Raw genomic sequence first — 12,040 nt, 5'->3', positions numbered from 1 at the left:
ATCAATCATTTTCGAATTAGCTGAGAGAGAGATGCAAAAGTTTGCTAACTTACATAATTTCAAGTGCGTTTTTTCTTTCTTACCCCCCTGTGAGGTTCCTACATCTTAGGATATCTCTTTCACTAATGTCCATTTTACCCTTCGCACAGTGTAGTTTGTAGCCTAGTGTTATATAGTATATAGAAATAATGTATAAACATAAACAAATATTGAAATAAACTATAACATTGTTATAGAAGTTGTTGTTCTGTTGTAGTCAGAAGATGAAATCAGTAGGATCAAATCCACCAGAGTAGATGGCGATTCAACAAACAGTTTTAATATCACATCGGTAACACTAACAACTGGTCATAGTCGAGCCCAGAATCTAACCAACAATAAGTTAACAAGGGTGGCAGCAGGATCAACCAAAGAGACAAGCATGGTTTTTTCTGTCAGACAACCTTTGCAACGAGAAACTGAATCACGAAGATGGACAGGAGAATTGATAACGCATTCAAGAGAACCTTACGACACTTTTCGACCAGGGCCAAACTTCGATGATTTTCTCACAGGATTATCCAGGCTTAAAAATATTCCAAGGGTTGATTGTGAGATTTTGTTTTTTATTCAAGCAATTAATTGAATTACATTCCCGATAACTCGAGCGCTTTGGGAAACAAGACTTTCTTGTTTCAGGGGTGATTGTTAATGAATGGGAAACAAGACTTTCTTGTTTCAGGGGTGATTGTTAATGAATGGGAATTGTGAAAGTTAATGAAGTTATTTTTAGTGATACAGAAGTGTTGCTTTGGAGGTATACCAAAGATATGCAGGACGACACCGAATGTTATTTAATTAGCTGAAGGTGAAAGGTCTACTTTGTAAAGCGCTTGAGTTATCGGTTTATTTATTGTTGAGCGCAGAGCTACACAATGTGCTATCTTTTCCCACCGAGGGTATTGAAACCCAATTTTGAGCATTATAAGCCCCGAGACTTACCGCGGAGTCACAGGGGAGCGGTTTTTGGTTGTTGTTAAGCGCAAAGCTACACAGTGTACTAACTGTGGTCTGCTCACCGCGGGTATTGGAACCCAAGTTTATAATTAAAGCCCACCAGACTTACCGCTGAGGGGGGGGGGGTTCCAGGTCCTTCTTTTATTGTTATATATCTACGTTTTCATCAAACATTTTTCCCTGTTGCATAAATTAAAACAGACCGATGAGCTTTCATACAGAAAACAAATACTGCATCACTTAGATTATGTGTAATTTGTTGTCTTTAATTTGTTTCGTTTTATTTTGTAAACTTCATTTAATCGAAAAGAAAAATGAGCATATGCAAACTTTGAAAAAAATACAATTTCCGAGTTTTACGATAGCCACCATTGGAGTGTACTTCTTCCATGGGGTTTACTTTAATTATAACAAGTTTATCCCCCCCCCCCCAATAGCACAGCGGAAAATCTGCGGACTTACAACGCTAGAAACCGGATTTCGATACCCGTGGTTAGAAAAGCACAGATTGCCCGTTGCGTAGCTTTGTGCTTAACTACAAACAAGGTTTAAAATATTAAAAATATAGTACGATAGTTTTGTACTGTTGCACGTATCTCAATTTCACTTTTCAACCTATCAGAAAAGTTGTTTTTCTAGTGTGTGCTGTAAACTGAGTGGTATGTTTATTCGTTCCTAGTTCTGTGTAATTCTAGAATTTGAACTTCTTTTAAAATACGCCCACTTTGCCAAAACTAATTGATAATCTTTGATGAAATAATACGATAAATTTAATTCTTGCTAAACCACCAAGTATTAGAATGAATGAGAATACTATCTTAGGTAAGAAATGTTACATAGACTGGGTTTGACAACTTTTGAAACAGATGGACCATTTGTAACAGTATTTAAAAACAGTACGTGAACAGTGAATCCCAAACCCTGACAAACTGGAAGAGATACTAGTTTTCTTTAACGGTTGAACATTAAGCCTACTGCTTTTAAGTTCAGTTTGGATTACTTGCTCAATCATCAAAGTAAGGATTTAATTTCGATAACATTATTATCATTCCTCATTACTAAGCTGTCTTCAGAGAATTACGGTAGTATTATTACCTTATCCCTGACTTCTCACGTGATACACGTAACCATTCATCTTGGTTTCCCTGAAGGCTATAGAGTAAACTTGCTATAGGTGTATTGAAGTAGCATCATACGATCTATAGAAAATATGATTTTTAATCATTTGTTTGGCGTTTAGCGCAAAGCAGCACAATGAGCTATTTGTGCTATGTAATCTGAACCTGGTATTTTAGCTTTCAAGTTTACTGCTGAACCACCAGAGGACGTAGAGAACGATTTTAAAATTCTGAATTTATATTGTTAATCAATATTTTTTAAAATATCAAAATCGTGAAAAAGCTGGTATTGAAGTTCGTATTATGTACATTACAATCTGTTGTTTTTACTTTATTAGGAGCAAATCAGGGTCCGAGGTTCGAGTCGTTCAGTCGGCCTTGAGAAACTATGAGGCCCATGGGCCGACTAGAATAGCAAAGAAATAATCTAATCGACCCAACAAGATTGTTAAGAATTTTTCATATTTTACCTTGTCATAAAATATGCATTTCTATACTTTTTTTTCCCAAAACCGTTTTTGTGTTTTCATCTCGTGAAAGTGTCTTCTTTACTTCAATCTCCTAAATGGAGCATCTGGCTTTTTGGGATCCCTGGCGTATTTTTAAACATTGTGAAAAATCCCTATGACGTCTGAAAATGAAAAGGAAAACTCCTGGAACATGTGAATGGTGAGATAGATCGAAACAAAATGTGGGAGAAAAAATAACATTTCAATTGAGAAATACTTTAACTTTTGATTGGTATTAAATTACTAACCTCAAGTCACATTACTGTGTGTGTGTTCATCTGGATCAAAATAAAGATTATTTACATTCCATGAGTGATATAATTAAAAACTGTTCTTTTCAATTGAAGAGTTTTGTTTTAATGTTACATAAGTGTCCACATACATACGTGCAATTGATAAATGGAATTAACATAAATATATATGTACGTTTTTGGGGTGGACCAGTTAAACCTTATAAGGACCAGATGGGTTTCCTGAAAGACCGGTTAGAAGTTTTTATGAAGGAATGATTAAAAATGTTGCGAATTTCGGACCCTGAAACAAACGTTGATGTTTGTGAAATTAATCGTTAGGAGGAGCAGAAATGTGTGTCACGAAGAATTTGTTTATATTTAAATCAACAATATTATTTTCTGTTGTAAGTTATACCGTTATTGTTACAGTGAATTGATATTCTGTTTTATTATTATTATTATTATAGAACAATACTTATTGTTACAGATATAACAGCAGACTGTTTCGATAATTACATGAAAATCAACGTTCGTTTCAACGGTTCTTTCAACGGGTTAATATATAGCACTGGTTACGTTCATGACCCTGATTGTGTCTTCATTAATGGTTCTGGTGAGAAGCTTTACGAGTTCTTCATCAGGCTGAACAGGTGTGGAACTTTGGGCGAAAGGAATGAATTCAACAATCGTCTTCCAGATGAAAAAAGAGTAATCAAACAGTTTGTAACCAAATAACCGAGATACATCATACGAACATGTACTGATTGACCCCAAACTACTGCTATAAAAACTAAATATTAAATTCTAAATCAATTGAAATGCAATGTACGTTTCACTTTTACCATAAATAATCTATTAACAAGTATTCCCGCTTTGCTTAAGACACCTGTAATATTATTTTTTTCTGATATTTAGGTTTTAGATATAAGATGTCAGTGTCTACACACACAAACACAATCAAAGGGGTATAAAAGACAAATACTACGGGAATTACATAGAGTACAGTCACATGTTTATAGTGTACAATACGACTGGTTGTCATTCAACGAATCAGAATGTGCCACACCAGTAGTAAGCCTATAAAAGTACAGACAGTCATATTATACCCAATCATAATTAACACAACTTTTATTAAAATGAATAAACATGACTCCTGAAACTACATACATTTTACTAATCAATTAATTGATTAAAGCTATTCAGGATGGGCACTGGTCAAGTAGATTATTCGGTGCTTGACCGTGAAAGTGTGTTTTCTCCGGGTACTCCTGTTTCATCCCACAACAAAAGTTCTTCAGGCATAGGATATATTATCCAAGCCACCCTGAAAAGAGTTGTACCATCACGATATATCAAATAACTAATTATTAAGTACTAATCATAAACTATATTTAAAGCAATCAGCCCACCGGCTTTACTGCTATAACAAATACAAATATAATAACCAGGGAACTATTTTCCTGAAACTAGATGTGTGGTGTTAAAATAATAAATAATTCCAAATTAATTCGTTGTTAGAAACCATAACTGACGATTAACGACCAGTTTTTTCCGGTCTTCTTTTATCTTGGAACTTACTTCCTTGGTCACAGCCTTCGTCTCTCTCGCCACCGGACAATCACCGACCTTCAATATCTACAAAGCTTCTCTCTATCTAAGTCGTCCAAGCCTTCTTACCGCACGTAACTTCTCCTTCCTGCGGCGCTACTTCCTGTCTACAGCTCTGGATGCTCTTCTCCCGGTTGCCTTGACGCGGCATCATCCAGCTTGTGCAACTTAGTCTGACAAGATTACCAAGCCAATAACCACAGCCGCTAAAACTTTGCCAGAAAAACCTTGTAAACATCAATAAATAATATCAAGAAACGCCAACTGTTAATTCATAAAGCCACCAGGCATTTAGGCAATAAATATTTAGTTTGGGGTCGAAGAGAAACACCTTCTTTCTGAGCGTCCCTGATTATTTTTCAGGCCTCTTCGAAGCCTGAAAGATCTTAAATCAAAATTACTGTCAAGTTTGTCGTTTACACTCATTCATGCACTGATCATACCAAGCAGCCGAGATAGTAAGACGTGCTTTCAGCTATGTCCTTGTCCAGAGGCCTTTTGAATCACCCCTGTGACTTTGCCGGTATCTCCTGTCATCCTTGATGGATTACCCTGCGACTTCCCCCCGCGCCAAATCAGTGCCTTCATGGACCATTTTAAACCTAGCATATCATTCGATCCCACGAAGACGAGGATCCTACAACGGGGAGTAATTTTTTTCCCGCCCTCAAGCTATGCTGACTTAATATATCTTTGTAGTCCCTGACATTTCTTCCCACGTGTGACCTGCTCAACTCCTAAAAGCAAAACTCATCTTTTCACAGTTTTCCCCAGAGGCGTCGACCTTACCATTACACCTCAAACAATTGGCCAACACAAAGTTATATGCAGTTCACCGGATCCGCTCCCGACTAACTGGCAAAACTGCTTAACTCATGAAGATCATCACACCTTCCAAACTGTCAGCAGATCTTATCCTCAATCACAGGTGTTATTTCCAATACTTCAAAGCCGAAAAGCCTTACCGGGGCAATCGTCGACAAGCCTTGCAACTTACAGCCCCATCAAATAATCGACAATTCTTCAACCCAAGCGTTGCCACACACTATTTCGCCCACTGCCGACCAATTTACCCAAACAAGCCGAGGAACTTTCACCACCCAGATTGACTTCCCGGAAATCAAAGATGCAACAACATCAACAAATACTACCACTTTTGTCACCCAGACTACGCAGGCCAAACCCCATGCAAGAAGAAAATCCACACAAACTCAACCACAACTACTGCCTACCTTCAGTGAACAACCTTTCTGTAACCTTCCTCATCGACTCAGATCTATACCCAATGATACTATAGTACCTGAAAACTTCTATCTCTTTGACTCAACCTACCATGATTATAGTGAAGATGACGATTACAGTCGTGCCTTTCCAGGCTTACAGCATCCCGACTGCAGCTATCTTATGAGAAACTAATCCTCGTCTTCTCAACCATTGACTTTCTTTTTCGTTCGGAAATTTTCTCGGGCACGGTCCGGGCATACTTTTTCGGGGCACTTCTGCTTCCTTCCACAGCAAAATTCTGTGGCTTTGTAATTAAAGATCCCTGATGCCCTGAAAGACCTTATATCCCATAGGGGCCGTTTGATTTGTGAATCCGGGATCACCCTTATTCAAGGCTCTCTGGTCTCCTCCTGACTGCTTGAGGCATCTTAAAATCTGCCATGCTTAAACCACAAAACATCAAACCTAGTGTATCTATCCATTCCACGAAAACGAGAATCAAGTACAGCCCACACCACCATCACGAGAGGGGCGAAGAGAGGCTAAAGCTTCTGAGCACCCCCGGTAATTCCTGCCACGTATTGTTGTATATATATATATACTCATTCAAGGATCTTAGGACTAAGATAGTGTATAGCAAACGTGCACAAATAGAGATTTTGGATATTCAAGGAAACTCCATGCAAGACTCCGTGTATCAGTAGAGACTATATGTAAGACTCTGAAGATGTTGCATGAAAATGTAACTGTCAATAATAGAAGTGGTCGAGGTAAGCAACCGAAACTTTCCAATGAAGAGATGTTAAGTATCTTAGAGTATGTTCTTTACGACCGTCGAGTACACACTATAAATATAGGTGTAAATTTCATCTCAGAAACAGTAAAATATGTATTAGCAGGAAATGGTATCATTAGACATGTATCTACTTAAAAATGAGCAAAGCTGGAGGTGTGTGATCTTTACAGATGAATCTACATTCAAACCGACTGGATAAAACTCTTAGTCTGGATAATACAAGTTGAATATTTAAGTTACTAACATACCAGATGGCTTGTGTTCAAATTCGATGATGAGGAACCCACTTTGAGACTAATAATAACGTTTTTTTCCATTACCCATTCAAGCCGTCTCCAAGCATTATTAGATGGACTTGTGTGTTGGTATACAAACTACGTGTTCATTACTCAGAATATACAAGAAGGAGAAACAACGACTTTTTCAGTTTTAAAAAAAAACAATGGAAGAAAATAGTTTATTGGTCTAAGCATCTGGTTTTATGTATTTATTGTTTTATGTTTGGTGTATCAAGATTAAATTGTTCAACATGTTGGCAGATGGAAGAACGATGTTATTACTAATGTATGACGTATACAGTGAATCATAGTAAGGAATCAGTACAAGTTTGTAACTGCATCTCAGCCAACGATGAAGGTGATCAACACAGAATTGATGGCACCCTGGCTGCCGACAGTACAAGCAAATTATAATATACCATGTCATTCTCTATACAGTCTTGCTGTATATATATTCTTCGTTGGAAAGAGTTCTAACAAATCTTTCAAACCACAAGTCTACTTGTTACTAAGATATTCATATCGTCCATTTCACACAACTTTACCTCGCCGTTTACACGTGTTACTCTTATTTTAGGCTTACAAATACAAACTCTTGAAACATACGTGGTTCTTTAAATTTTCGTTTCATCAATCTCACATAATTTTAGGAAGCAGATAAAACAGAATTAGCATGCACGTAGAATTAGTGTTTTTTTTAGTAATTTGTGTCCTTATAAGACGAGATTTAACCACATGTGCATATTTTACTATACATCTATATCCATCCTAAAGAGATATAATTTAATTATAATACTGATACGCCTGATGTGTTACTTTTATAAGTTTGTAATTTAACTACTGTACTGACACATGTGTAATACTATACTTCTATGGCCATTCTAATGAGATGAGATTTAACAACTATACTGATAATTATGTGATACTTCTATAGATCACTCCTGGGAGTATGAGGAATACGGTCACTATACAGTACAACCCAATAATTGAAGAAGAGTGGGACGAACATTTTCGCGTCACTTGTGAATATGGCTACGAATTTCGGAAGACAATCACGTTTCCTGTTGTGGACGTTGAGTAAGTCAGAAGAAAACTGAACTTACAAAATAAACGGGTTAATATGTACTAAAATTGAAACGTTTAAAGTGGAATTCGTAATTTGGATGTTTAAACTTTACCTTTCTCATTTGTTATAAAACTATAGGCAGAAAAGTCGACCCTTTTTCTGAGAGTAAGTTTTCTGTGCTATGTTGTTTTTCCACTCATCCCTTCTCTAAAACACTAGTTTCAGACTTATGTTGTTGTTGTTGTTTTCTAAGTCGACCCTTTTTCTGAGAGTAAGTTTTCTGTGCTATGTTGTTTTTCCACTCATCCCTACTCTAAAACACTAGTTTCAGACTTATGTTGTTGTTGTTGTTTTCTAAGTCGACCCCTTTTCTGAGAGTAAGTTTTCTGTGCTATGTTGTTTTTCCACTCATCCCTTCTCTAAAACACTAGTTTCAGACTTATGTTGTTGTTGTTTTTTTCTAATCGTTTCTTTTTTGTATAAACACCGATTTTGTGACTAATTTCGTTTCTAGAAGCATTAATTTTCTAGTTAGTATCATGTACTTACTGATACTTTTTAAAACACTGTTTTTTAGCCTATACTGTTTTTTTTTACTCTAGTTTTCTGACAATGTCGTTTTTCTACTCAGTTGTTTTCAAATAACGTAACAAAACTAAACAAAATCATGAATTAGTTGAGAATTCTTAAATACGTTTGTTATTAGCCATATTATAGATGAGAATTGCATGCCGTGTCTTGGATTTGAACCTAGTATTATTTTGAAAATTTTATTAATCACGAATACGACACCCTAATAATTAAATAAATAAATAGTTTAAAATGTTTTAGAATTACTGATAGAAACAGAGTAAATGCATACCACAAACATTTATATGAATCGTCTGCAAATGAATTATAAACACATAGATTAGACACTAATAAATTAAATTCCACAGAACAACTGATGTACACGAGTTCCCTAAATAACCATACAGAGTGAAGTATGTTATCTTAAAACGATTTTGAAAATGAAAATATGCAAGTTACGTTACGAACACAGTCGATATAAGGTCGCTGTGGAACAGAACACATCAAAACTACATTTTCCCATTGCTTGGCGTTACGTAGGTAGTGTAATGCCACCGAAAATTGATCGCTTTTGGGAATGATTAATAATAATAAAATACGACGCAAATTCTTTATACACCAAGAGCATAAAGATATTTTCAGATCAGGTGTTTAGAATATCTGTATACTTAATGGCATTGGAAAAAGGGATATGTATAAATCTGGGGAATCAGGACCATCCACAAAAAGACCTGGAAGAAGTCGTACCCCAGCCTTGGCGAGCAGAGTATTATAACAGGTGAGAATCCATAAACACAAAGTTCAGTGGCAAAAGTCGTCCACATTCCCCAAGAACAGTATGCAGCATAATTAAGAAGAATTTCCGTCTGGAAACTAGGTCAACAAGGCAAAGTTTCACCAAGATAAGGCTTCCAGTCATATTTCCTGTTCAACCTTCTTATACCTCAAGCAGGTGGAGAAGGAAACGGTTATTCACACTATTCCATACAAAAATATACCGGACAAGTCGCTGGGCATTGGTAAATCATCGATCTCACACAATAGATGGATTATAGAAAGAATACAAGGTGCGTTGATGTTCTTTTGACATGACAATCTCACGATGAAACCTTTTGCTACAGAAATTACGCTGCAGGACTATTACTAAAATGCATTTCGTCAGATAGAACATGACGTACATGGCATTATGGACTGTTACGACATGGTGAGACTTCAAAATCTGTTTAATATAGCATATTCATGTCTCTGTACCTATTTAAGATGTTTGTCGTGATTTTAAAATGAAATGACCAGATCTAATAAAATTCCAAAGAATAAACTGATGAAAGGTTACCTAATATATATATATATTTACAAAGGTTGGTACCCTTGTTTTTATTTAAAGCATTAGTATCAAATTCCATTGAAGCTACAAAGCATAAGAGGTGTAAATTAATTCAAAACTTGTTTAAATATTTGATATTAATCCAGGGTAAGTCCCGGTAATCCTGTCGTGTTTACTTTAACCCCGCCTCAGTGTTATATGGAGATTAGAAATGGATTCGATGTGAAAGGCCAGCGGACAGATGGTCCCGTCAGTGTGGGAGAACCATTAACTTTGGTCATCTATATGAAGACTGAAAACAGTTAAGTTGAACATGGATTTTAAGAAATTTTCAAAATTTCGAAATGAAAATAACGTTTATTCCTTAACATTTAACAAAATGTTCACGTGATTTTTAGTACAAAATACGCAGTAAACAAACACAATTATCACACCAGCTTGAGTTTACATTTAGCTTTAGAATTATGTTAACAATGGACATAAATTACAAAGATTAGAATCTTATTATCACATCCAATACACCTGGCTTGCCATGACCTTGTGGTTAGTGTGCCGGACTGCCTATCAAAAGGTCCGAGGCTGAAGATCTGAATTATAGCTAAATACGCTCCACACTTTTAACTATTATGTACTGTGGAGCTAGCAACTCTGTCAGTCAATCCTGCTAGTGGATTAATAGATACATAAGCTGAGGATGTTACTGCCTGCTCACTCTTCCTCTGGTCACCAGTTTTAAATTAGGGTTGGCTGTACCTGAACTCTAGGTGTGTTAACTTATGTGTCGCATAAAAGTATGTTCATGTTGAAAATACTAATACTTATTTAGCGCGCTTCTACGTGAGATAGTGTATTCATAACAAACATATTTTACGATGCTAGGCACTGTTTGTCATGCTCCCTCGTGTGAGCATTCAGTTAAATTCGGCACTACTATTTCATTGTTTGTTTGTTGTTGTTTGTCATGCTCCCTCGTGTGAGCATTCAGTTAAATTCGGCAACTAATATTTCATTGTATTCTTATCCGTGGTAAATGCACTGCAGTTGTTAAAACGCGTCAATTAAATAGTCTCTGATCTGTATTTTTATACGTATAACTTACAAAATAAAAGTTTGCTGCAGATGTTCTTCTTCTTCGTTGAATATCACGTGAAGATACTCGAGAGTTATAAGTATACCCTAGCCATACTTAACCACCGGTCAGCGTACCGGAGACAGTCCGTTACACTCACTTTGCCGCTCAGTGGGATTTCACGAAAACAAACAAACAAATACTTACAGAATATTTATATGTAAAACGTAATAGTGTTTCGTTGTACTTACACGTGAGTGGCCCGCGACAGTTCTTTTTTTTGGCAATAATGGGGCGCTAACCACGGAACCTCGGATAAACAGTTCGGTACGCTAACCATTCGGCTATTCTAGACCTTTGCATAAGAGTAAAGGCTAGTAAACGTTGGGTTAAGTCTACTTTATAGAATCTATGATCAATGAGTATTTAGTAATCTGAATAGTGTAACAAGTAATCAAAAAACATTTTTCTACTATAATATTGTTTTAAATCATCAGTGATAGTAATAATTAATCAACCAAATTTATTTTAATTTAAAAGCATTATATTTTTATATCCTTTATAGCGGGGTTTGATATTCTTGTAAGTAATTGTGTAGCTCATAATGGCGGGCAGAAGCGTCTTCAGTTGATAGACTCGAACGGGTAAGGTTTTTTTCTGCTTTTTTATTTATAATTGTATTATAATATCGAACCATATTGCCCGACAAACGTTTGTTTATAACGTATTGCGAATCAGTCCTTCTCCAGAAATTAATTTTCTGCGGACTTACAACTCTAGAAACCGGGTTTCGATACCCGTGGTGGGCAGAGCACAGATAGCCCTTGTGTAGCTTTGTGCATAATTAAAAACAGACAAACAGACAGAAATTAATTTAGAGAGTTTATTGGGGGGGTTAAGTCCAAACTAGAAAACAGTTACTGAAAAAAAACAGTGGGACAGAAGTAAGTCTATGGACTTAAAATGCTAAAAATTCGGAGGGGGGAGGGTTCGATTCTTCGCGGTGGTCACACAACAGATAGCCCAATACGGCTTTGCTCTAAAACCAACCAACAAACAGCAACAAACGTTAAAATTTGCTAAGCTGTTAATAAAGGAAAGAAAGTAAGTAGATCATAAAAACTGGGTTATGGAAGTATAGATGAAATGCCTGATCATATATATATATATATCTAATATCACGACACATTTATTTAATAGCTATCAGCTACCATAGCAACAACATGTGCGCGAGAGTGTATATTTTTTA

The 12,040-nt window shown here is 36.2% G+C and overlaps 1 protein-coding gene across 1 annotated transcript in view; it reads left to right on the top strand.

Moving 5' to 3' along the window:
• The first annotated feature begins 421 nt into the window (after positions 1 to 421).
• LOC106459132 overlaps positions 422 to 12,040 on the top strand; it is a 14,523-nt gene continuing 2,904 nt past the window's right edge. The window contains exons 1-5 of the mRNA XM_013918718.1: positions 422 to 590; positions 3,344 to 3,564; positions 7,697 to 7,839; positions 9,869 to 10,023; positions 11,357 to 11,435. Of these exons, the coding sequence (XP_013774172.1) occupies positions 422 to 590; positions 3,344 to 3,564; positions 7,697 to 7,839; positions 9,869 to 10,023; positions 11,357 to 11,435 (767 nt within the window). The remainder of the gene's footprint in view (positions 591 to 3,343; positions 3,565 to 7,696; positions 7,840 to 9,868; positions 10,024 to 11,356; positions 11,436 to 12,040) is intronic.

This window comes from Limulus polyphemus, unplaced genomic scaffold (genome assembly GCF_000517525.1).
Source record: "Limulus polyphemus unplaced genomic scaffold, Limulus_polyphemus-2.1.2 Scaffold566, whole genome shotgun sequence".
Lineage (NCBI taxonomy): Eukaryota > Metazoa > Arthropoda > Merostomata > Xiphosura > Limulidae > Limulus > Limulus polyphemus.
This window is presented reverse-complemented; position numbering and strand designations above follow the sequence as displayed.